The 24,427-nt window shown below is 34.7% G+C and overlaps 1 protein-coding gene across 2 annotated transcripts in view; it reads right to left on the bottom strand.

The window, feature by feature from the left end:
* The window catches only part of TRPM7 (transient receptor potential cation channel subfamily M member 7), a 54,142-nt gene that overhangs the window by 9,011 nt on the left and 20,704 nt on the right, over nucleotides 1-24,427 (bottom strand). The window contains exons 2-27 of one of the 2 annotated variants that reach the window (XM_084293457.1): nucleotides 23,610-23,689; nucleotides 21,778-21,816; nucleotides 21,155-21,353; nucleotides 19,924-20,137; nucleotides 19,195-19,319; nucleotides 18,742-18,913; nucleotides 18,007-18,181; nucleotides 16,685-16,808; nucleotides 15,768-15,840; nucleotides 15,412-15,512; nucleotides 14,587-14,721; nucleotides 14,173-14,226; nucleotides 13,459-13,599; nucleotides 12,798-12,932; nucleotides 11,896-12,176; nucleotides 11,184-11,412; nucleotides 9,861-10,016; nucleotides 9,578-9,721; nucleotides 8,749-8,877; nucleotides 7,494-7,778; nucleotides 6,217-6,391; nucleotides 5,562-5,694; nucleotides 4,610-4,794; nucleotides 3,771-3,903; nucleotides 2,392-3,530; nucleotides 693-769 (exon numbers count right to left, since the gene is read on the bottom strand). In XM_084293457.1, the coding sequence (XP_084149583.1) occupies nucleotides 693-769; nucleotides 2,392-3,530; nucleotides 3,771-3,903; nucleotides 4,610-4,794; nucleotides 5,562-5,694; nucleotides 6,217-6,391; nucleotides 7,494-7,778; nucleotides 8,749-8,877; nucleotides 9,578-9,721; nucleotides 9,861-10,016; nucleotides 11,184-11,412; nucleotides 11,896-12,176; nucleotides 12,798-12,932; nucleotides 13,459-13,599; nucleotides 14,173-14,226; nucleotides 14,587-14,721; nucleotides 15,412-15,512; nucleotides 15,768-15,840; nucleotides 16,685-16,808; nucleotides 18,007-18,181; nucleotides 18,742-18,913; nucleotides 19,195-19,319; nucleotides 19,924-20,137; nucleotides 21,155-21,353; nucleotides 21,778-21,816; nucleotides 23,610-23,689 (4,833 nt within the window). The remainder of the gene's footprint in view (nucleotides 1-692; nucleotides 770-2,391; nucleotides 3,531-3,770; nucleotides 3,904-4,609; nucleotides 4,795-5,561; nucleotides 5,695-6,216; nucleotides 6,392-7,493; nucleotides 7,779-8,748; nucleotides 8,878-9,577; nucleotides 9,722-9,860; nucleotides 10,017-11,183; nucleotides 11,413-11,895; nucleotides 12,177-12,797; nucleotides 12,933-13,458; nucleotides 13,600-14,172; nucleotides 14,227-14,586; nucleotides 14,722-15,411; nucleotides 15,513-15,767; nucleotides 15,841-16,684; nucleotides 16,809-18,006; nucleotides 18,182-18,741; nucleotides 18,914-19,194; nucleotides 19,320-19,923; nucleotides 20,138-21,154; nucleotides 21,354-21,777; nucleotides 21,817-23,609; nucleotides 23,690-24,427) is intronic. The other variant, XM_084293458.1, reaches the window with a different exon arrangement.

Raw genomic sequence — 24,427 nt, 5'->3', positions numbered from 1 at the left:
AGTCAGATTCTCCCCCCAGTGAGGGGTAACTGCAAATGGAATCTTTTATATATGTATATATACATATATATTTATTTATTTATATTTGTATAACACTTAGAGGACAGCTATGTCATAATTAATAACTTCCCAGTAGTTATTTGTAATATTCTTTTATGAAAACTGAAATTATACATCATTTTAATTGGCCAAGTTTAGTAGAAAGGCCTTTTCTTCTTGGAAGCACATCAAACAACTTTTGAAGCAACTGCAGTCACTTTCAATCATATACACTATGATCTTGGTCTATATAATATCACTGTAAATCACTTAAATCTTCCGAAACACCAATCTTGAAATTTACAAGTGTCAAATGATTCTTATTTAACTGTGGGATATATAATTTTATCTTAATTTTAATTTACAGTTATATTCATTTCAGCTTTCATAACCTCAGGTCTTCTTTAATATTTCATTAATATCACATTATGAAACAAGAGTACTTGATGTGCAGTTAAGGTTGCACAAGTTTTCACTCCACTGCTGATCAGAAGAGTTGCATTCCCTCCAGACTGCATTTTGGAAGTTCTTTGATTTTATTTGCTCTTAGACTTTTTCAAGACATATGGTGAAGTTACAATTGAAAAAATCCACAACCACCAAAAACCACTGTCCTCATTAATCATGGAATGACTTTCTGAAAAACACATTACCTCAATATCAGCACTTCTTTCTTTAATTTTGCTTGCTGCTTCTTTAAACCGCTGCAACTCCATGCTGTCTCTGTGACCTTTGACACAGTGAATTGAAAAAGAGTATTCAAAATCAAAGGTAGACTGACATGTTCTGACCATGCCAATAGTTTTATCATAAGAACAAAGGGTTACAAACCATCTAAATTCTGTGTGCCTGACTGCACCAGAGAAGACTTTCCAAACACAATAAAATTGGTGTAACAAAATATTAATATGAAACTATTGCTTTTCCCGCATTGTGTGGGCTACCACAATTCAAAATGTGAAATTAACATTTTAAAATGTTAAGTGTATGCTTCCCACAAGAAAGGAACTAGATAGTCTGAATTATAGTATTTTTAAGTGAGCATAACAAATGAAGGAAAAGCAGAGTTTTCTGAGGTAGCTTTTACAATATACTCTTCATCCTCCCAAGCATGTGGGTTTGTAATGAATTAAAACCTACTGGGATTGGCAATGGAAAGCTGCCCTTCATCTGAAGTTTTGTAAAACCCAGACAGTAAGAATGAAGAGTATGTTCTAAATGCTAGATGTCAGACGACCACACACTCAAAATTTCACTCCGGTAAAATAAGTATAGTTAGTATTCAAAGTTATTAGTGGTAAAGAACATTCACAGATTAGCTAGAGTTACACAATCACTGAGTCCATTATTTCTGTTTAGTCTGGCTTTCTGAATCAAAAGAAAAAGGGGGATGTCTTTTTTTTTTTAATATCATGAGAACATTATAAACAAGTAACTAGTGTACACAAGCGTGTAGATACTCTTTCTACACATAAATATATAAATAGTGTATATAGGTATCTTCTTAAAACTCCAAGTTTCACAGCAATAAACTCTTGTCTAAAGATTCAAATCTTTACATTCTCAACAAACCTTTGAAAAACACTGAGGCATCCCTGAACTGGGGCAAGACAACGCTTCTGCAGGCAACCTGTCAACTCCAGATTGTGATCTACTATACACTAAAACTATTTAAAGCGTTATCTATTTCACAGAGATCGGTTAGTAAACCCACACCTGTATTTTGCAATGAATCTGCCACTGTTTTACCATTCAAATAGGTAGGTAACTGTAACCGAAAGCATGCAACTTTTTACGGTTAAGCAAAACTTGAGGGAAGGCATAATGCTGTTATTTAATTTAAGGATTTTGGAAGCTGCCAAAAGGACTGCTAAGAAGTACATAGGCAACAGTGGAAGATCCCAATTATAACAGTGTTCAGAAACACAGTATAGGAGGATCCCTCAGTTTGATACAGATACCACAAAGATATTTGTCCAGGATTCCATCAGCCTAAGAAGTCTTCTGTAATTACGTCAAGAAATAGACAATATTTTTAAATGTACGAAATGAAAAGATAAGAGCTTCATAATGAGTTGCAAAAAGTTTATCTATGATGCCCATACCAAGTTGTAGAGCTGCTAATTGCATAGAACTGCTATACTCAATAACTGGCTACTGTTTTTCAGAAAAATATTGTCTATGTGACAGAACTATAAAGAAATGATAATTTTTGAGTAAAAATAAATAAATTCAGGCAACATAGGGAAATTAGAGATGTTAAAAGCAAAAAAAGCAGAGCAAAATGGTAGAATAAAGTCACCTGCAACCGGAATACACCCAAAATACCATACAATTCTTGATAAGTCAAACCTTGTGGTTTAGATTTGGTCCACAGTTTATGAAGTAGTCCCATAAGGATGTTAGAACATAAATCTTGGTTTTGGAGTTCCATTGCATGGACATGCTGACTTTTGCAAAGTTCATCTTTAATATTCAATTTTCCATGTGAGCCGCCACAGTTGACTGTTGACGTCAAGTCGCCAGTTGACAAAGACAACTTCATTTGGGGTTTGTTCTTCGATAAGTTGACAGAGGACTGGTGATCACATTTGTCAACTCTGCAGCTGTAGTTATCATTAGTGTCACTCTCATCATGAATAAAACCACAATTAATGTATCCTCCATTTTCAACACAAGGTTGGGTGAAAGCAAGGCAAGCAGAGCCAGAAGCAAGAGGATAAGAGCAGCTAATTATGACTTCAGGACATTCAGAATCTACTTTGTTATACTTACCCACAAATGCACCAAATTCTACATTATTATCTCCTTCTGTAGCCTTAGAGCAAACAGTCTCTTCATGCTTTGCTGAAGAATCCAGCTGACTTTTGCAACTGGGACGAGATGGAGTGCTAACAAAAAACTTAGCTGTTGGGGATGTTACATGTGGCATGCTGTTGGATGAATTGCCTAATTTTTTACTTCTACTAATGGATTTTGAGACCTCTGCAGCCTGTATTCGTTGGCGAAGTTCTGGAGGAGGAACAACATTGGAAAATAAGGCACTGCCTGAGGAACCTGCCTCTTGAAAGTTTTTTTCTTCTTTTCGAGGAACTAGAGCTAACTCCTGACCAATAGTCTTATGTTGGACTTCTTTGTCATCACGTATAGAAATGTTACAGAGTAAAGCATTATTATTTTCAAGGCCTCCTTGTGGAAAAGAACCAAAGACATTTCCAATGCTGTGCTTTTTCCACACAGATGATCTTAGAGAGCCATCATCAATGAGGTTTTGTGCCAAGTGTTTTGAAATACTCAATTCCCGCGTAATTTCATTATGAACCTTGCTAGCTTCTGAAGCTTTCTGTGCAGTCAGTGTTTTCAAAGTATCCACAGTTAGAGCAGAGAGATCCTGTAGGTGGCCAATCTGTGAATCTAAAGACTGTAGTGACCGTTTTATGTAGTTGACACGATCACCAACTTCCTTTATCTGAATGCACATTTGCTCCACCCTAAGGAAAAAAAATCAAATTACAAAGTAGCTATGAAAGATACTATTTTCTATATGCAAACAAAACATCTTTGCAATTCTTTTTGCCCACTTAAGGAAAAAGAACTCTAAAATTTCATGATTATTGAGTATTTTCTTGAACTGTATTTTGCCCCCTTAAAGCAATTAAAAAAACACAGAAGTTCTAAGCTTCTCTATTCAGAAGTTTTATTTGTAAAAAATTTACTTGTAAAAATTTTACCGTTCAAATGTGACTCGAATCCTCTCCTCGCTTCCAGAATGAAATTTATCATCTTTTTCATTGAAATACATCTCAACACACAGTTCTTCAAAATCATGAAGTTTCTTTTGATCTTCTTCTGTTAGGAAGAGTTCTAAAAAGAGATTAAACAGTTCAGAAGATGCATGTGTAGTAAAGTTTTTCAGGCACTAGAAATTTATAGCAACAAACATACAAAGGGTGTTAAAATTAAAACATATACAAAAATAAAAAAACAGTGCCATCTAGGACCTTTTCTCTCCTCGCAAACAAAAAAAAAAAGTTAAATGTCAAAGACTTTGCCTAAAATAAAAATCAAGATACTACACACTACACACCCCCATACACTACATCTAGACAGAGGCTAGATTCCTCAGCTGTATTTCTCATCATCTGTGAAACATTTTTTATTTTTATTTTTAAATTTTCAAAGGGTTTCAAATAAGACTAGTTTTCCAGGAAAAAAAAATCCTTCATAAACACTAACGGAAAATCTAATTTTGTAGCGTTCTGTTTGATTTTATATAACTTAGTCTAACCGGGGATTTTCCAGGGGCTGTGCATTATATTATATCCTTTGTAAAAAACATGGGAACTTCGAACAGGATGAGAGGATTATTCAATATTGAGGATACAAAAAATTAAGACCTACTTAAAATCACAGAATATCCCCAGTTAGAAGGGACCCACCAGGATCATCAAGTCCAACTTCAACTTTGTTGAGAACACACATTAAAACCAAGAAGTTTGCACTTTCCTGACAGTTTGCTTTAATCATATCAAAAAAGTATAATAATTTTTTGGATAATAACTGTTCATACTTGGCCCATCTGAAGTCTTGTCTGTCTTTCTTCTTTTACATATACAACAGAACAGGGAAGCCATGTGGCTAAGAATAATGAGTGGTGGAGGCAGAACAGGTTTTTCATGATAGGCCATAATGAAATGATAGCGTTGATACTTCCACACAATGTTTGAAATCGCCTTTACCTGTAAATATACATTGCTGAAAAGGAAGAAAAAAAGAATTAAACACGTCAAGTTATTTTTTTCTTCTGTTGCTGTTGTTTGTGTTTATTACGTGTTAAAAAAAAATCACATACTTGTCTTTTACTGTATAAATAACAGTGTAAGTTGGAAACATTCAAGAAAAGGCTATGCCCTAAAGCAGGGAGAGGATTAAATCATTCTCTCATCTGCTATTATTTCATTACCTTTCCTCAGACATGAAAGACATTTCAAATTTGTCAAAAAAGTATTTCCAAATAAACCCATTTTTTAAACTATTATTATTACTTTTAAATCAGACCACACTAATTCTCTAGTCTACCATTCCCCAGTATTAGTGAGCTGTTTATTCCCGTATATAAAACACTTGCAGAGAACTCCTTATGGACTTAAATTACTCTACAATTGAACTCAACTGAAGAGATCCTTAAATGAATTTAGGAACAGTCAATATAACAGTCAAGATCCAGAAACAACCTTGTTCGTTTTATTACAAAGAAAAGAAGTTACAAAAGGCATTCAAATTCTCTTTAGAAATCTGGATCCTTCAGCCTCACGGATTTGACATATACCAGACACATCACAAATTTCCCTTCCTTGTCAGGGGGTTTGCAGTGAGGAAGACCAGCCTTTGAACCTGAAAATGCTTCCACCAAATAGGATTGCTTTGAACTGTTATCAGATATTCTTATCTTTTCCTCTTACTAAGGTGAAATATAAAAACTTAAAGGAGTAGCAAAAATTAGCAATTGTTCATATACTTACTTGAAAAATGCAATAAGGAGATTAACCATAATTATGTACTGTACAAAGAGGTAGACAGCTTGAAGAAATGGGGTCAACCACGTTCCTGGCCCACAGAGATGAGCAACTTGTGACTCAGAATTATTTGCACATACTGTGTTGGGGGGGGGGGCGGGAAGGAAGAAAAAAAACAAAATATGTAAAGCAAATTTTAGAACTCAGAGCAGATATAGACAAGAAAAAAGATCACTCAAAGAGTGTACAACCACCAAGTAACATGCAGGAATATGGTAGAAAGATATAAGAGACAAAGATTTCAGTTTATATTAACATATAATCACATTACTGGATTAAAATAAAAAAGAAAGTATACTACCTTCACAGAAAAAAAAAGGCATGATATCTGTGTGGAAAAAATCTGAAGTATTGCTAAGAAGAGCTTGAAGAAAACCCCCAATTAAGGAGAGTTTTAACTCTAAGCCATTCATTCTTAATAAAGGATAATGGAACAGTCAAATCAAGAAGTTATATATCTGCAAGTCACAAAAAAATCTAGTGAATGGAATGAATAATTCTGGATATTTCGTTTCATAAAATGAAAACTTTGTAAGACCTTAAAAAGATCTCATGAGAATAAGCCTTCTCCTTACTTGCTTCAAAAATTGTAGTGTCTTACCATCAATTTCATAGGCATACACCTCACCAAAAATCATCCAGTATGGATGAAACACAATATCTCTTGCTAGAGTCCAAGACGGTGCCTCATTAGGGTACAATATAGCCTTCCTGGGAACACCAAAGCTAAGCAGTACAAGTGCCATAATCACCACAATGTAAAACATGTTGGCCACCTACAAACACAAAAAAGGTCAGTTAACTCACAAGGTTATAATTATGGTTTCACAACTTCAAATGCTTTTACAGGGACAGCATAAGCTTGATGAATTCTTTATGTTATATCAGCAGAAGAGTCCAAGACCCTTGTACTTCAGTCAGAAGATGTAGTCAAATAACAAACCATTTTAAAAAATTCTATTTTTTCCCTCTCCTTTCTTACAGAATGTTTGCTACTCTAGGCCAAAAGGTAGTTTCTTTTTAACTGAAATACCCGTTATGTGGAAGAGTAGCAGCTGATAGAGAAACATTCCTTCCCAAATTCACTGAATAGCTGTACAAAGTACAGATGTAGTGTTCCAAGGACTGAATACTGTGAAAAACAATTTATTCTAATGGCAAGAAATCAAAGTGAGAAATGTAAGCAACTTGATGCCCTCCTTTTTACAGAACACAACTGCACTGCATGACTACTTTTGAACACAGTTGGAGTACACCTCAACACTGGATACCATATAACGTGTCAAAAAACATTCTACCAGGTTGAAGGAAACAAAATTTGAAGGCCACATTGTCATGCAGGGGAAGCTGGAGTGTACAAGAGCATGCACAAAACAAAGCATATGAGAAGGCAGCCTGTGGGGAGTGTACTCTCAGCACACAATTTTAAGAACAATTGTAGAAAGCTACCTAGAAACATTTAGCACAGCTCACTATAAGTAACTTATCTTACTTGTAAAAGTGAAGATCTTGCTAAAAGTGAAAACCTTGCAGTAGCTAGCACAAAGGCAAGAAAACCTCAGGACTATAAATAAATCTCAAACCCAAAAGGCATTATCATATTCCTTCAAGTCTCACACATTTAACACAGCACAGAAGGAAGATCTTCCATCTTTTTACAGATGTAACAGAGAAAGCTCCATAGTAAAGAACACTTCTACTCAGTGCTTGTTTTGAAACACATTAAGTTATATTCCAGCTAGCTACTTCTGCACAAAGTTGCTGACACACCAGCACAGGATAAGCAACCTTTTACTAAATAAAGCTTTGAGAAATTATAAATAGATACAGCAAAACAAAGGTATTTCAACTGAAAGAAAAATAAAAAATAGTACTTACCATTTTCCCAATCATCATAACATAAGGGCCAGCCTGCTGGTTTACGGCTAAAAAATCCAGTAATCGCACATACCAAAAAATTATATTGAGACAGTACGTTATTCTTCCAGCAACAAAAACATAATTTTCTCTGTAAGTATTTTCACCAAAATTCCCCTTTGCTCCAAATCTTAATGCAAACCCAATGAAGAAAGTGACAATAGCAACTGTGTCACTGATATTGAAGTAATCACTGAACCACACTTTAATCTTCTGATTAATCTTCCCAGCCTCTGACATAAAAATCTGCAATAACAAAAATAAAATATTCAGGTCTGCTCATGTTTACTCCACATAAAATAACACTGAAACATATGAATCAGTAAAATTCTTACACTTGCAAAAAAAAAGAAAAAAAAAAAAAAGTATTTAAATGGGTAACTGTTTTGCACAGAGGAACCCAAAAAGTAGTGTTTAACTACGCCTGCTTCACGACTATGACAAAGAAATGATATTTCCTTCTTCCTGAACAAGTTGTGAAGGAATCGTTTTCAGTTTGATTGCTTTTTTTCCCCACCTTCTTCTCTAGGAAGTTACTATAATAAAAATGAGTCTTTATTTCTGTTTCAGTTGGACCTGCAGTACCCAGTTAGTGAACTGGCTTTTCTCTCCCATTTAAAAATTCTTACAGAACTACTCAAAAAACTCTTGCTGATCAGTTACATTATGTTTGTGGTAGCTATCTCATCTTGATCAAGATTTTTTGGTTCTGTTTCATCTTGGTCCTAGGTGTAGAGTTTGATTGATGTTAACAGATACATACACATTTAATCCCTCAAAAAAGTAAGGCTGTTTGTTAGAACCTGATTAGACAGTAAGCCACAGATTGAAAAAAAAAATCAGAAAAATTTGAGAAAAAATACACATATACCATGCCTTGATGTCATTGTCAGGTCCTTGAAATTTAGGAGAGAAAAAAAGAAAAGCATTTCCTTTTAAATAGACCTCCTGCTCTTCCCCATCAGAAATAGAAAAAAAAGAAAGCAAGCTAAGTCCAACCAGTGGGCCAAGAAACATTAGTATCTAAATTAGCAGTCTATACCAAATATAAAGGTATTACACATCATGTGCTCAAATGTTCAAAATGTTTCAATGTTCAAAGTTTCTTAGGCTGTCTTGTTTATTATAAACACAGTTTAAAGCATACTGTTGTAACTAAAAGAAAAAAACAAAAAAAAAACAAAAAAACCACAAACTCAGACTGTTAGAGACATACCTCACGAATTTTCTCAATTGCTGATGTGAAAATGTAAGCAATAACAATCCACTCTTGAACAGACGGTAATTCTTCCATTTTTACAAGAACCACAAATGTGTAAAGCATGAGGAATCCTAAGTATGCCAGCTAAAAAGAGCAATGGAAATTTTATATATATATATATATATATATACACACACACACACACACACACACAGAAGGGTTCTATGTAATACATAATTCTATATAATTACAAAAAGGTCCCTTATAGATGTATTTTATTTTTTTTTCCACGTGATATATGATAAAACCTTCATATAGGATAGCAGTACTATCTTTTACCCCTTTAAGCGGACAGGTTAATATTTATAAAGGGGATTCAAAAATTTTCTTAGAACACTAATTTTTGAGTTTCTATTGCAATAATTTAAACAATATTGTGCATGAACACTTCTTAACCTAGTAAATGATGGCAGAATTCCTGCTGATGGAATTAACTACTGATGAAATTAACTACTAATTAACTACTGAAAAACTGATGAAATTAACTACTCAGATCAGAATAAATATTTTCACACCAATTAGTCTTAGACTAGAAAATAGGTATTTTTCAAAACCAACATAATGAACGTTAAAAAGAAAAAAAGCACTGAGCACTGCACATGCTTTTCTTTCAGAATCAAGTACTTTTCATTTCCAGCTTAGTAGAGCATGTTTTTTTTTTCTTGTTTTTTTAAAGAGTGCTTAAGCTTTGATGCAAGTCGCAGAGACGTGTGTTAGAAAAAGAACCCAAAGATCTGCACTGCATTTCCAAATAAAAGAACATACTACACAAAAGAAAACTCACCGTATTAAACCAAAACTTCACAATTGGTGCATGATAAAATGCATAAAACTTCTGCGTAATTGGAAGTCTTTTAGGTTTTGCTGGAGTCTCCATATCATGCTTCTCTGAAGTACTGTCCAAGATCCTTACTTCTTTAAACACCTCCTAAAATGAAAGGACTGTTAACTTTACTTACAGAACTCTATGTTTTTGGAGATCCACTTTAGCTCTTACTTTACTTTTAAAATGTAATTATTGATTTTAAATTAGAAATACTGGTCTTTAATCGCTGCCACCCCATTACCATAGGTATTTCATCTGCTGCAGCCTGGAAGTTGTTTTCACTGTCATCCATTGCCATTTGATGTGCATCTTGAGATTGAGGAATATGCGACATTTCAGCCTTGGTCTTATATTCCAACAGAAGTATAGCAGGAGGGAGCAAAATACTCAGTATCACCTAGAAAAAATGAAGATTTAGTTCAATTTGTTCACAGCTACAAAATATCAGAACATACCAATACATAAAATATTCCCTGAAAATATATTACCCATATTTCCCTTGCCTGTTAGTGAGGAAAAAATGTAGGAAATAATTAGCTATTATTACTTATATACACACTTAGAAGGCTAAGATGACAATATATAGAGCTTTCCTTTACTTAAAAGATATAGGAAAGGGGAGGAACCAACAAATTCCAGAACTAAAAACCACAAGAAAGAATGAACTCCGAGCCCAAAGATACAGACAGATTCTGTTTACACTCTTTTCTTTAATCCATTCCCAGAAACTCTGTAACTGCGTACTATCGAGGCATGTTTTAGAAGCATATGAGTGGGTCTTTTTTTCAAATCATGGTAGAAAAATGAAAGCTAAAATACGGATGAAGGGAATAAATAAAAGCTATTTTTTGTCATTAGCTTGTTACAGAGCAAGCAGGAAAACGGTTAATCAGTTATCAAAGAGGATTTTAGTAGGTCACAAGTTAAGCAATGCTTGTAGATATTTTGTAGGGAAGTGGTCTTTCACTATATTCCTAGCAGCAGTAAGTTTCTGGTACACTGTTTCAAAGAAATATGCAACTCCCATGTTGGTTCAATTGATTTGTACCAAAGGGCACCATCAGAAAACCTATTCCCGATTTGCCTACCCTTGTTTCATTCTGTGCCCTCCTTTTGCTCAGCTTCTTCCTCCAAAATAGAATATATACAAAGCTTTTCTACATCAAGTTTCATGTATTGCCTGTAAAAAGCCAAAATGCATGAAACGATATTCTTACAAGTGTGTTTTCTGTCTGTTAATTTTTTTTAACCACTATATTTTTAGTAGTGGATTAGTATTCACATGATCTCTTTAAGCCTCTGATGAAAGGCTACTTGCCTGTTTTTTGCCTTCTATATTTCTGTACCTTATTTGAAAAGATAATAGAGTGTCAAAAGAAGAGTTAACAATAAATAATTCCAGTTTTGATTATGTTATAGGAGACAGTTTTACAGGGTTTATTAACACAAGCTATAGCGATGAAAGCTTTATACTAATATTATTTAAACACGTACTTTCCCTTCCAATTAGAAATACATTCCATTGATCCTTTTTATACCAATAATAAACTGCGACAAAGCTTACTTTGTACCATGAATTCTTCCTCATATTCAGCCTTCCCATCCACATATCTGACAACAACATTTGCGTACAAGTATGAGCTACAAATGGACGAAGTCTTGATGACACTGCTAGCTTCAGACAAGTTGAGTTGCTCCAGTTTTTAAGCTCATAAGTTAGTAACTTCATTGCCATAGTTTCATCTTGTCGGAAGGACTGTTCTAACAGTTCAACTGCCAGCTGACCAAACTCACTAGAAAAAAGGAAAAAAAAGTATCAAAACAAACATAACTTAGTATCCATAAAGTTTAAGTCAAATTTTCTTGTCCAAACAAGTTCCCAGTAACACAACTTGAATTGACTATTGCCTGTCACTTCTGGTAGATATATTTCTATTATATAGCAACTTGCAAATACAAGATGTGAAACTGGGACTTCTGTTAAAAACATATGCATACTACGAACAGCTATTAAAGCATAATGCAAGAAAGTCAGATGGTTTCAACTGATACATTCAGAGACATTTTGATTTAACTACAAGTCAAGATTTGTAACAGCTCTCAAAGTGAGCAACGTTTAATACACAACTTTTACTAGAGTGCCAGCAAATCCTTTCTTCAAAAATGAACTTTCGTTGAGCCTGCTAATGCAATAATCTTCGTCTGTTGATACTATAGCCTGCTATTTTTATTGGAAATTTCAAGAACAGATCTTTAATGATATAAATATAATTTACTTGGAATACTGTTTCAGTTCTTCTGAAGTATCATCAACAAGGTCACTTTGTTTTGCTTCATATGCCATCGAACGATACACTTTGCAAGCAACTAAGGCTTTTGCCATGGACTCCTCCCCATGCTGCCAGAAGAAAAGGGCCATCTTCTGCCTCTTCATTAACACTGCCCAAAGTAACAGCTCGTTGAGAGGATATGGAAAACGTCGTGTTTCAGGATCATCTATGTCTACTATTTCATCTTTGGTTCTTTTCTTTTTTCCCTCTTCTGCACCAGTGTCAATCTTTAAAAATAAAATCAGAAAGTTACATTTTAATTTCTAAAGTTAATCATTACATAATTTGAAGCAAAATGCTGGGTGATCTAATGTCAACTGATATGTATTTCTACAAACAAAAATGGATTTCTGAATATTTCAAAAGCAGCTGGAATTTTTGTTCAAAAACTTCAGTTAAGCACAATTCGTTTCTAGTAACAGATAGAATTAATTACTTTGATTTACAGATCATAAGAAATGCAGTAATTAATATACCTACAATATGATGAAACTCACAGAAATTCCTTAAAGTAACACAGCCACATCTTGCTTCATCTAAAAAATCATGCAGATTTCCCCTCCTGTTCCCACATTGGTAGAACTGTGCCAAAGATAAGCTTTTTACTCACTAACCATCAGAAATTATCTGGAAGACTAATGTTGAGATGAACATTCTTCACAGAATCCCACAAGTGTGATAGATGGTTTATAAACAAGTACAAAAAGATGAAATCCCAGCTTTACTGAAGTCAGTAAAACTGCTGCTACTCACTTCAGCTGCACTTGGACACTTGGAGTTAACCAGGTTCTCCACTCTTAACTGCTTAAAATAAAACCCACCACCACTCTCCCCTCAAACATCTGTACCTTTGGTTTGTATGGCTGCGCTGTTTTGATGAAGTGATTATGTCGCATTTTTTCTCTCTTGTCTGCTCTGTTACCAAAAGACTCATGGCTTTTACACATCTGAGGAGTAGTATTTGAAGTATTTCGCCCAGATCTCTGACAAGAATAATAGAAAGAGGTTTGGCTAGCTTTCTTTACACCCACTTACAAACTAGTATATAATCAGCTGTTTACAGCTGGATACTTAGTTAAGCAATTAAACAGTTACTTTGCCACTGAAACAGTGATGAATTTATACAATGGTAACGATTAAGAGTTTTCACTGATATTTAAGAAGGATTAATTTTTCTTTAAATTAAATAAAGTCACAAAATAGTAAAGCAATGACGACCAAGAAGCTACAGTATCTGCATCCCAAGACCCAGTGAATCCGTATGCTTAATACCCATTCTTCCCCTCTATGAGGAGACAGTAACAGAAGAAATTTGGATATGCTAGAGTAAGGAAGAACAAGAAATTGTTTGTGATCAATCTCAAACAGCTACCAGTTGCCCTCCTAGGCTGTAACACTGCCTTTAAAAGAATCAATCCCTTGACAAAAAGAACAAAACAATATGGCTCCAATTTTATTTTAATTGTTAACATAGAAATTCGCATGTTCCATTATCCAACTGCTACATACCCGATTGTTCCCACTGAGACTATTGTATATAGCTCTAAAGCGTTTTCTTGTGTAGGTGCATCTATAGGTTCCTCCCATCAAGTATTCAATAACCAGCCCCACATCGATCAGGTTGATTTTATATCCTGGAGGAAGATTTCCCTAAGAATATAAAAGACATTTTCAGTTTTGCAAATTATAATCTTAATTTAAATTTGCTTAGAATGTTTTTACACGTACAACTCTAAATAAAAACAAATTAAAACAAATTAAGCTGTTCATGATTTAAAAGGAACACAATGCATCTACATGGTTATTTATGAGTTTCAAAAAATACCAGGTTATAGTTCATCTTCTATATTATCTCCCCCAGTAGGTTAGATGTTTGTCAGAGGGAGGAAGGGGAAAGCGGGGCATGGGCAGGGGGAGAGGAGGCAGTTGTCATCACATTGTTTTTTGCCTTTGATCATCTCTCAAACTCTCAAAAAGCTAAACAGTCAGAGCTAATATGAAAAAAATACATCACTTATCAGGTTTAACAAATATCTTTGCGGCAATAAGGTACTATTAAGCACACAATTGCAAATATTGGAAACAACAGAGTAACTGCAGATGTAGTTTACTGCTTCAGTAAAACCAAATTAATAAATTCAAGATTAAATTGACAATCAAACATAAGAAATCATAAAAAGACTGATGTTGCTACTTCAGTAGATTTTTACATTTACAGCATACCTGTTTGACATCCCGAACAAGATGGAAGAGTGTTGGGTTAGTTGGGCCTTGTTTCTTTATAAAAAGAAGGGAAGGAAAAAATTAGAATGAGAAATCAGAGTGTAATGAAAACATGAGAATATTACAGTATAAGCAGAATATTTTGACACGTTGACATTAAACAAAGGAAGGAAGGAAGGAAGGAGGGAAGGAGGGAAGGAGGGAAGGAGGGAAGGAGGGAAGGAGGGAAGGAGGGAAGGAGGGAAGGAGGGAAGGAGGGAAGGAGGGAAGGAGGGAAGGAGGGAAGGAGGGAAGGAGGGAAGGAGGGAAGGAGGGAAGGAGGGAAGGAGGGAAGGAGGGAAGGAGGGAAGGAGGGAAGGAGGGAAGGAGGGAAGGAGGGAAGGAGAAAAAAAGAGTAAGCAACCATTCACTTACTGTGTTATAAAGTTCTTCCAGCCTCGGAATTGTAAGAAATTTGTGCATGCTTACTCCATTTTCAATTAGAAGTTTCACAAATGCAACTCTATCCATCACAAGGGCATCTAACATAGCCTGTTCCAGAGAGCCAACCTGCAACAAGTAAGTACAAGGTAGAGCCTAGAGAGAACCAGTAAAATGGAGTATCACAGAATTAAGTGTACTTGGTTTACAAATCAACCTCATTCATTCACAGGGCTGGAACAGAGAAACCTTACGTATCTACAAATACCACGGCTACCTTTGGTTCAGAAAATCCCCTGAGCTTCACACAATTACATGATGAGGGAATATTATAACAACTTAATCAAGTATTTTCTCTGATCTTACACTCTTCCACAGACATCTCTTACTGACACACTCAGAAGTAGTATTCTGGACTAAATACACATTTGGTTTAGCATAGTTAAGATGTTTTCATATATTGCTATTGGATCAAACACATGAAGACATCAAACATTTGAAACCACAATTTGCTTCAATAGACAAATACTCAGAACTGTTATTGCATCTCACTAGCATCAATTCAGCTTTCACTTTTTGCAGTGTCTCTTCTCCCCTAGTTATTCAGAATGCCTAACATTTCTACAATTGTTGCACCTTCTTCAATTACACAATAATAAAACAGCTCTACAACTACAAAGTATACAAAAATTACTGTCCTAAAAATAAATGTGTCAGTATTCTACAGTCTGTCTCTATAAAAAACATTATTTCTTTACAGTAAGTTGAGTTTTTTCTCTTAGAAAATACCATTCTGCTTAATCTAGGCCATATACATACCAGCCATTGTTGCCCATAAACAAAAACGTGATTTTTGGCAATGTCAACTCTATCCCACGCAAGTGTAAGAACAAGCTGGTCAAATGCAGATGCATTCGTGCCTTAAGCAAAAACAATGAGAAAAAAAATAATTACAATATAATAAGCAGTTGTTTATCCTGCAAAATCATGTAATCCACCTCAACATTGTATGGTATATTTCATCAGTTATAACATAGATTAGGGTAGTATAAGATGAGAAAATATAGCGCATAATTATTTTCTTGAAACTTAAATATTTCTACAGATTTTTATAAGTAATCCATCATATAATCACTACACAATAGCTGGGGGTTCCAAATGCACTTAAGTCTCACCTTTTAACAATGCTGTAAGTATTGCAACATCAATGTCCTGATGTTCATCTGACCCAATATGAAAAACAGTAATCTGTTCAAAACAATAAAATAGGGAAAATAAGCTTATAATTTATTTTCAGGCAAAGGTGATTAGCTCCAGACATTTATGTCAGGAGTTGAAATACATTTAAAAGTCACTTTATCTTCTGTGCAATTTAAGTCTATACTCTAAGAAAACCTATCTCTAGTGTACACTCTGCAGTGTTTCCCTAACTAGGGATCACACAAAGCAATCTTTGATGAGAAAAAGGATAACCCTTTACACTCTTCAACCAATCTTAACTTCTTTTTCCACTATGATTACAATTCCCTATTGGCTATAAACATCACATAGCATTCTATGTACTTCTCCAGTTCAATCTGTATTACAAGATTAATCTGTCAGCAAATGTGTTTAGCTGAATATGACAATTTTAAATCTTAGAACAGTAAAATATGATTTTCCAAATGAGACATCAGTATCTGAATATAGCCCATACATAAAGCTCTATTAAGTGTTTTTGCTTTAAGCATCCAATTATATAGGTACTTCACCAGTACAGTAATAATTAAAAGACAAAAAAAAAATCCAGAGGCTCTCAAAAATCAAAACAAGAAACGAAAACAACCCACATATGAAATAGGTAGACACTATGAACAAAACAGAATCCTGTCAGATGAAAGCAAGCAGACTTGGAAGCAACAACAAACCTGAAATTACCAGAAATAATGTAAGACTGTAGTCTCCCTTGGTGATGAGATAAAGTACCCACAGATTATCTTCTACAGTTGGTAAGATGCACTATGTCCAGGAACAATTTTGAATGACACTTGATTGTACACAACACATATGCACATACCCTACATAAAAATTTTCTATAGCAAGATCTACTTACAAGTTCTTTTTTTTTCATGCATTCCAGCAGTGTCTGAAACAGATGAACCGCTTCACTTTGACCAAAGTTAAATGTCTTTTTAATAGTAGAAATGATTTCAGGCTCAGCACCCTCAGGAACATTTCTGAAATTGAAAATAAACATGAAAACACATTGCTATACACGAATAGTAAGAATGATGTTACACTTAACACTTTCAAGCTTCTTATTGTTTCAGTGGCAAAACTTTGGACAACCTTTAGAAAGAAGCATAGGTTGCTTAACCTACAACTTTCTAATATGACCTCCTAAAAGTAACTCAACCCCTCTCCCTTTCCTTTGCATAGCCACTTCTGAAATAATCTCAACTAAAATATTTTGACACAAAACACTACACACTCACCCCTCTGAATAGGACTGGTAGGCTTGTGATTTTGCTCGCTATGGACAAAGCTTTGGTTCAATGCTACATTTGATCTCTATGCTCCTGGTTCTGAGGCAGTCCCTGAGACTGAGATCCAACTACATTTAAGGATTAATGCAAGTCTGACAACCAACTAGAAGTTGGTTGTCACTAAGTGTTGTGGAACACAAGCACATCCTTTTTATCAGTTGACGCTACACTAAAAACATATAAATGTTTTCTACGCTAAACACAAGTGTGTTAAAAGTTTAAAGACTCTTCAGAAGGAACAGTATATGAACTCCTTCTAATCCATTTTCAGAAAAGTTGCTACTAAGCAACAGCTAACTGCATAAATTCCATTTCATAGTAGTTGAGTGATATTTTCAAGCAGTTTGGTAACATACTATTCTATGGGTTATTCTTATATTTCTGGAAGGCCGGGTCAGCTCTGACTTCTTGTGAGCAAAAGTTTATTGTGTACACTTCAAAACAGTCACACTTGTAATTTAAGGTACTGTGGCTTAGTTACTTAAAATCTGGATTAAAAAATACGAAGCATTTAAACAGAGAGCTAGGTCTTCTAGTCACACTGGTGTAACAAAATTATCATGGTTAAGTTACACGTTTCTCCTAGTTTAGTATATAGGCACATACACCTTTCCCATCCTTATATAAGCATGCTAAAGCAAGCATATTTTCAAGAATTTGGAGCAACTTGTACAAGGTATGCAAGGAGCCTAGAACTAGAAAAGAGGTCTTGGTCTTCAGCCAAAGCTATTGCAGCCGACCTGGAAAGCTGCATCACATGCAAGATTACTCTCTCTGCTTTAAGCTTTTATCTTTCCATAGATAAAACTCTTGCCCCAATTCATTAAAGGAATACTCTCAGACCCATCTACATATAACTGACAGTTTGGCTAGCAGTACTAGAACTTACCCTCCCTCCTCCGTTTGCTTGTGAACATATGCCAATATGTCTGCAGCTCTACCTGTTCCTTCACATACTACCACTGGCACAGGAGGACTTTCTTGTAGGAAGTCTAAAACTGTAAGTATGACGTTGGGCCCACCTTCGAATACAAGTGCCACCACAGGCACACCTTGTCCAATTCCTGTAAAGTTGTAAATAAATTTTTTTTTTAAACTTTTTGATTAAGTCATATGTTTTCACCATTGTCAGTATCAATGGATATGTAGGCATAAAACAAAGTACTTTATCAGGTCTAGCAAAAGAAGTTTCAGTGCCAGAGCTGCAGGAGAGATATACTAACAGAGATTGTTATACATGTATATCCACACACAAATGTTAACTAAGTTGTCACTTTTATTTGCATTCATATAACCAAGGTAGACATTACAGTAGTGCTGACATACATGTAAGTGTGCAAAAATATATTAGTTTCAAAGTCATTCCCATGCTTAAAAAAAAAAAAAAAAAAAAAAAGAAATTAAGACATAATGGCTAGCCACAGCTACAGCACAACTATTTTGTCATCAGCCATCTGCACTGTCTTCTTTTTCAGCTCTGACCAAAGCTTCAGGTGGAATTTGCAAAACAATCATTCACACTTGAAACATATACAAAAGATTGATTTTTGTGTTTTCTTATTTAAAAGTCTGATGCAAGTACCTTATTCATTAAAGCATAGTAACTCAGCCCAGAATTACTTACTTGCATGTATCCGTTGCAAATTAATAGTTTTTTCCAGTTCTCTCCGCAATTTAACTTCTGCTCCATACTTCCCAACTGTTCCATCATCCACCAGAATGAAATGGGAATGGAGATTATTTAGGACATTTAGTTTACTCAATGGGTTTAACAAGGTTTGATATGGAGCAACCACCTAAGTATAAGCACACAAGAATGTATTTGACTCGTAGAAATTCAAATTCATCTCTGTGAAACTTAAATATTTTTCTAGACACAATATACAAGCAGTGTCTAGTGCATTTGCATTTTGCAACGTGTTTACGCTAATGATCTTGCATAAGTCACATATGTCAATGCATCTTTATGGTAAAGCAAATACTTCAGTGATGTAAAGCAAGTGAAAAAACATGCTTGAGCAGATTTGTCAAAATAAAGTAGGTAAATTATTATTTCAGTTAGATTATTTATCCTTACATCTCTTCCAACAAGGTCATTTCTGTTTTCAATCACTCCCCATGGAGCAATCCCAATAGTGCAAATCTTTCGAGATGATCTGGAAGCATGTTCTCTTAGAGCATCACCAACATGTTTTGCAACACCTGTTTGTGCACAAAAAAGATATACTGAATACCACATCTTATTAAGAAATACCACAGTTTCATTAGCTAATTGGGCCTGTAAAGATCTGGGAACTTATTTTACACAGAATAACGTGAGTTGGAAGGGACCCATAAGGATCATCAAGTCCAACTCCTGGCTCCACACAGGACCACCCAAAAATCAAACCGTATGTCTGAGAGTGCTGTCCAAATGCGTCTTGAACTCTGGCAGGGACCCATACTACAACTATCAGAATGGGACAAAGTACTGTGTACTAGTAATTTGACAAAACAAATATTAGCCTAGTGAGAACTAAAGAGTCTCCAGTACAATACTGTGCTTATGTTAATTGCATCAAGTTTTCCTTCTTGCAGGTTCAAAAACTGAAACGAACAGACCCAAGTCAACACCACCACCTTCATGTTTTTTCTCCTTGCAGGACAACACAGCAATGCACTTCCAACTACACATGTTCAAAATGAATTGTTTTAATTTCATTTGACCAAACAACATTTACTTTAAGATGCAGTTATTTATTAATTAAATCTTTTGGCTTTGATAAACTATAATCTAGTTAATTATGCACATTCATTGGTACTTTACCTGTGTTCACTCCTCCAGTTATAATCCAGGCTCCTGTTGTTACTGCAGCTTTAATAAGACCCTTGCCAAGTAACTGTTTGATGCGTGGGTGAAGTTCAAATTTCTGCATGCCCCCATGTACAGATATAACAAGCTTTGGCAACTCCATCTGCCATTCTTTAAGCATAAGTTGCAGAATAGCTTCAGGCTTAGTGTCATATGACAACCGCACATACTGCAGACACAAGAAGAGAAATAAAAGATTCTTAAAAGAAATAATCACAGAATCAATGAGGGGATAAAAAAAAAAAAAATACCCACAGGATGTATTTCAGGATATTCTCTCCTATTCCTGGCTATGGAAAATGCAATTACTTTTCCTAAAACATGGCAGAGATGATCTAATCTAGAGCACCAGGCTGTCCTTGGGGGATCAGCTTCGTCATTAAAGCGCTTAATTTTGGCAATAGAAACTACACTGAATCAAAACTCATTGCAAGCTAAAACCACGTGACCATTAAGCAATTTCTACCACAACTAGAAACCCTTCACAAAATGGTTGTGGAGCCTACATCAGAATTTCCAGTTCTCCAGCCTTTCCAGTGCACGTGCATTTGTGAATTAAGTGTTCTATTCCAGAGTTTCAATTTACAGGCATACTTGTTTTTAACCAGCCGCTCCCCCCAAAAACTTGGTTGTTCTGATTGGTCTGATTATGCTTTAATCATTTTGAACAGATCTGCTAAAAAAGCATATTCTGCATCCGTCCATAATTGCAAATGATTTTTCAGAGTTTGAGAATTAAGAATAGAAGGCTAAGATAGCAGGTGTTATTCAACAGTTCCTATAAAAATTTAACAGTAATGAGTAAGCAGCAGCACTGATGAGTAAGCTGTATTTTAACAATGTCTGAAACAGTAACACTGAATTCTTAATGGAATGTTCTGCCGAAGGGATTAGGAATTCTTATCACCATTTGCAATACAAAGGTAAACTGTACATGAATGCAACTAGTTCTGATAGATATAAACAATTTTTGTTATGAAAAAGAAATTAAAAAAAGGAAAATAGACAGAATTCAGACCACAATAAAATAACTATGATAATAGAGGGCACTGGTTTGTCACAATGCAAGTGTCATCACAATTTCATCCTTCAGGCTTAAATTTCAAAAACTAAATGAAGGATCCACCATCTGTATCAACATGTTTAAAGTAAGAAGTCCTAGTTTAGAAGTAAGCATCATACATACCTTAGCCCTGTAAGAATGAGAGCCACCTTGAAAGTTGATGACACCATAAGCATCAGTAGAGGTCTGTTCTGTATGTTTTTCCACTGACCATTCTTCTATTTCCTGATTATAGTTTTCACCTAGCTTCACATCAGAGTATTTCATAGCAAGACTTGCGGTAAAGCAAGCATGTTGTCTGACCAAGCGGCCGCAACAGCATCTGCACCCAAACATATAATTTAGAATACTTGAATAAATACTTCATTAGAAAATGAGAGAACACATCTTTTACCTAGAACAGAGACCAGTTAACTTTCAAAAGCAAAGATTCTAAATATATATATATTCTAACCTTAGAATTAGTCAGGACATTAAAAACTGATTACTTTAAAATTAAAAATTAAATTAAAATTAAAAATTAAAAATTGATTACTTTAGCCAAGTAATTTATATAACTTCTATAAACCGATGATCTACGTAATGCAGACGGTTCTCCACTCGTTAGTTATATTTGTTTTATATCTAACCTTTCACTGACTTGTCATCTGTAATACCAATCAAGAATTTTAAAAAACATTATTATGAAAGTGATTATTGAATGGAAAAAGAGTATTAATAAATATTGTAATTAAAAGAACTCTTACCTGACAAGTTGCTGACAAATCTGACATCCTGGAAGGCATCTATAAGAAATATTTAACTATATGAGTAAACTTCAGCTTAAATGTTAAGGGGGGGGGGTGGGGAGGGGGAGGGGAAACCAAACAAAAAATGGGAAAATTAAAAAAAAAAAACAAAAACCCTCCTACCACTTCACATGATTACAGAAAGATTACTGCACTACAGTAAATGGAAAATGCTGCAAAAGTGAATATTTTCATCATGGTAACTTCTCTATTTTACGTGACTGCTGTATATGCATCAACCGACAGTGTATCAATATTTTGTTTTCCTGCTAATAATTTTATTAATAACTAAAGATAGCATAGCAGATAAAAATTTCTATCACTGTTTTCTGTAATTTTCATAAGTATTTGCCACAAAACCACAGTAAGAGCTGGTATGCAACAGCATAAAATTACATGTTTTATACAGACTGCATTTGATTCTTTTATGCACAGCTCATGAACAGCAAGCAATTTGTCTAAACTGAAGGACACCGTCCGATGGGAAAGTTGTAAAGTCCCTTACATACTCCAATAGGTTAACCCAAAAGGGCAACTGTTGAAGATCATTTTGTTCCTTGGGAAATGCTTTGGGAATTTTAACAGCTTCCTAATTACTTTGTTTGCATTTGTAAATTTTCCATGTGCTATAATCATGGCTATAAATTCTAAAAGCTTCTCATGTCACATGGTTTCAAGGAATGTGGTGAATTATTTACAATAACTGAAAAATTGTAATGCTTTTCCTTTGTTCTTTTTCTGCCTAAAAACAAATTCTTAGAGGTAAAATAATACCTTACTCCTAAAAAAAACAAGTGATTTATAATTTCTTTTCATGGAAAAGACTGAAATGGAAGTTTTCCAAAGCTCGGAAGAAGGTTTTTAAACAGATCTCAAATATATGAAGCTAAAGAAAGCTGATCTGAAATCTACTAGGGCATCAGTTATCATTTTGGTTAGACATAATTGCCTTAAAATACCAATTTAGATTCTATTTTACTTTGATGTATGACACAGATGCCATGACCTTGCCTATCAAGTTTCAAGCATTGTAGGAACTCTTAAATTATCCCTATGGCACTTTGTGAAAGTAAATGCTTACGTATCTTATGTTAGAGCTATCCCTAACTTGATTCCTTCCACATTTGGGACTTAGTAGAAGGTAAAACAGCACACGAGATATACAAAGTATCCTTCATCTAGTCTCAGTCTCCCCTCTAAAAACATATTCCCCCATTTTTCAATCTCATTTTATTCCTTACAGATCTTACAGAATGAAAAATGATTAGAAATGACATGGAATCTTTTGATAACTGACCTATTGTTTTGTTTACCTTCCCTGGAATTGATGCTTTCTCCAACCTCTGTTTTGCAAGTAACATCATGATTCTCATTTTTCTTTATTCTACTTTCTACAAATACTTAATCTCTTCTTACTTCACTGACAGGTCTATTTTTCCACTTTACCATACATTCACACAGTTCTTTAAATTCAAGTAAAGTATCTCTCTGAGACTGTGACTTTCCAAAAATTTGCCACAAAAAAAAAAAAAAAAATCCACGCTGTAGACACACCACAGACATCACTAGAAGGACTGCTAAGTAAAGAGAACAGGGGAACATCTATTGGAGATTTCTGCAATGCCAAATAGGTTCAAGAAAAAAAAAATCCAAGCTAAAGAAAGAGTGACAATGCCCAGACAAAAAAAAGACTGAACTAAAAACAGTACTTTATACAAATCGAGTAGTTAGTCCAAATATCTGTTACACAGTCTTACAGTAACAGCTTTCTTGCAGCATTTCTAGTTTACCTGTGGGGGTCTTTTGAACTTGGTATAATATACACACACTCCCTCTTGGTGAAAGTATTTTCTATCCAGGATTTCTGGGACTGGAGAAAAAAAAAAAAAAACAGTATTATAAAATACAAATAATAAAACTTTACACTGAAAAATACTTTCTAAAAAAATAGGTATTAGGGTGTGAGGAGTTTTTTTTTTGTTGTTGAGTATTTTCAGCTTAAACTTGAAACATGTTTCAACCATGAAATGAACAATACACACTTCCTCAAATACTTACCTATTCTAATAGGTGGACCTGATTTCATTTGTTTAAACAACCACGTAACACTATCTTACACGATAACCTCAAGATTACACACTAAACATTATCCGTAATGCTCTATGCCTACGTCAGGTTTCAGCAATTCACTGGGAAAGGAACTCGGATGGATTTTTATCAACTAAAAACAAGAAGCAGCTCTGGAATGCCAATCTTCACCTTATGCAATATTACTTTAAAATCTTATTAAGATTATATTAAGGTTTCTTCATTGCTGACACCTGTTTTACACTTACATTTTACCTTCAGAAAGCTTTGAGAAATTTCATACCTGAACTATTCTATAATGAGGAGGGAAAAAAAGACTAGCGTATGTTATTCAAAGGTATGAGAGTTCTGTGGTATGAAGAAATCAATGTTTTATTTTTTTCTTCTGTTGTAGCACAGGATTCAGTAAAGATGTACTGTTTTTCCACTCACTGCCATTTCAAGATCAATTTAAGATAACAGAGGAATTATTGCAAGTAGGACCGTAGCAGCTAATTTTAAAATAGGCCCCTGGAAAATT

This window comes from Netta rufina, assembly GCF_964035555.1.
Source record: "Netta rufina genome assembly, chromosome: 11".
NCBI lineage: Eukaryota > Metazoa > Chordata > Aves > Anseriformes > Anatidae > Netta > Netta rufina.
Note: the sequence above shows the minus strand (reverse complement) of the source record. Positions and strands in the feature narration are given on the sequence as shown.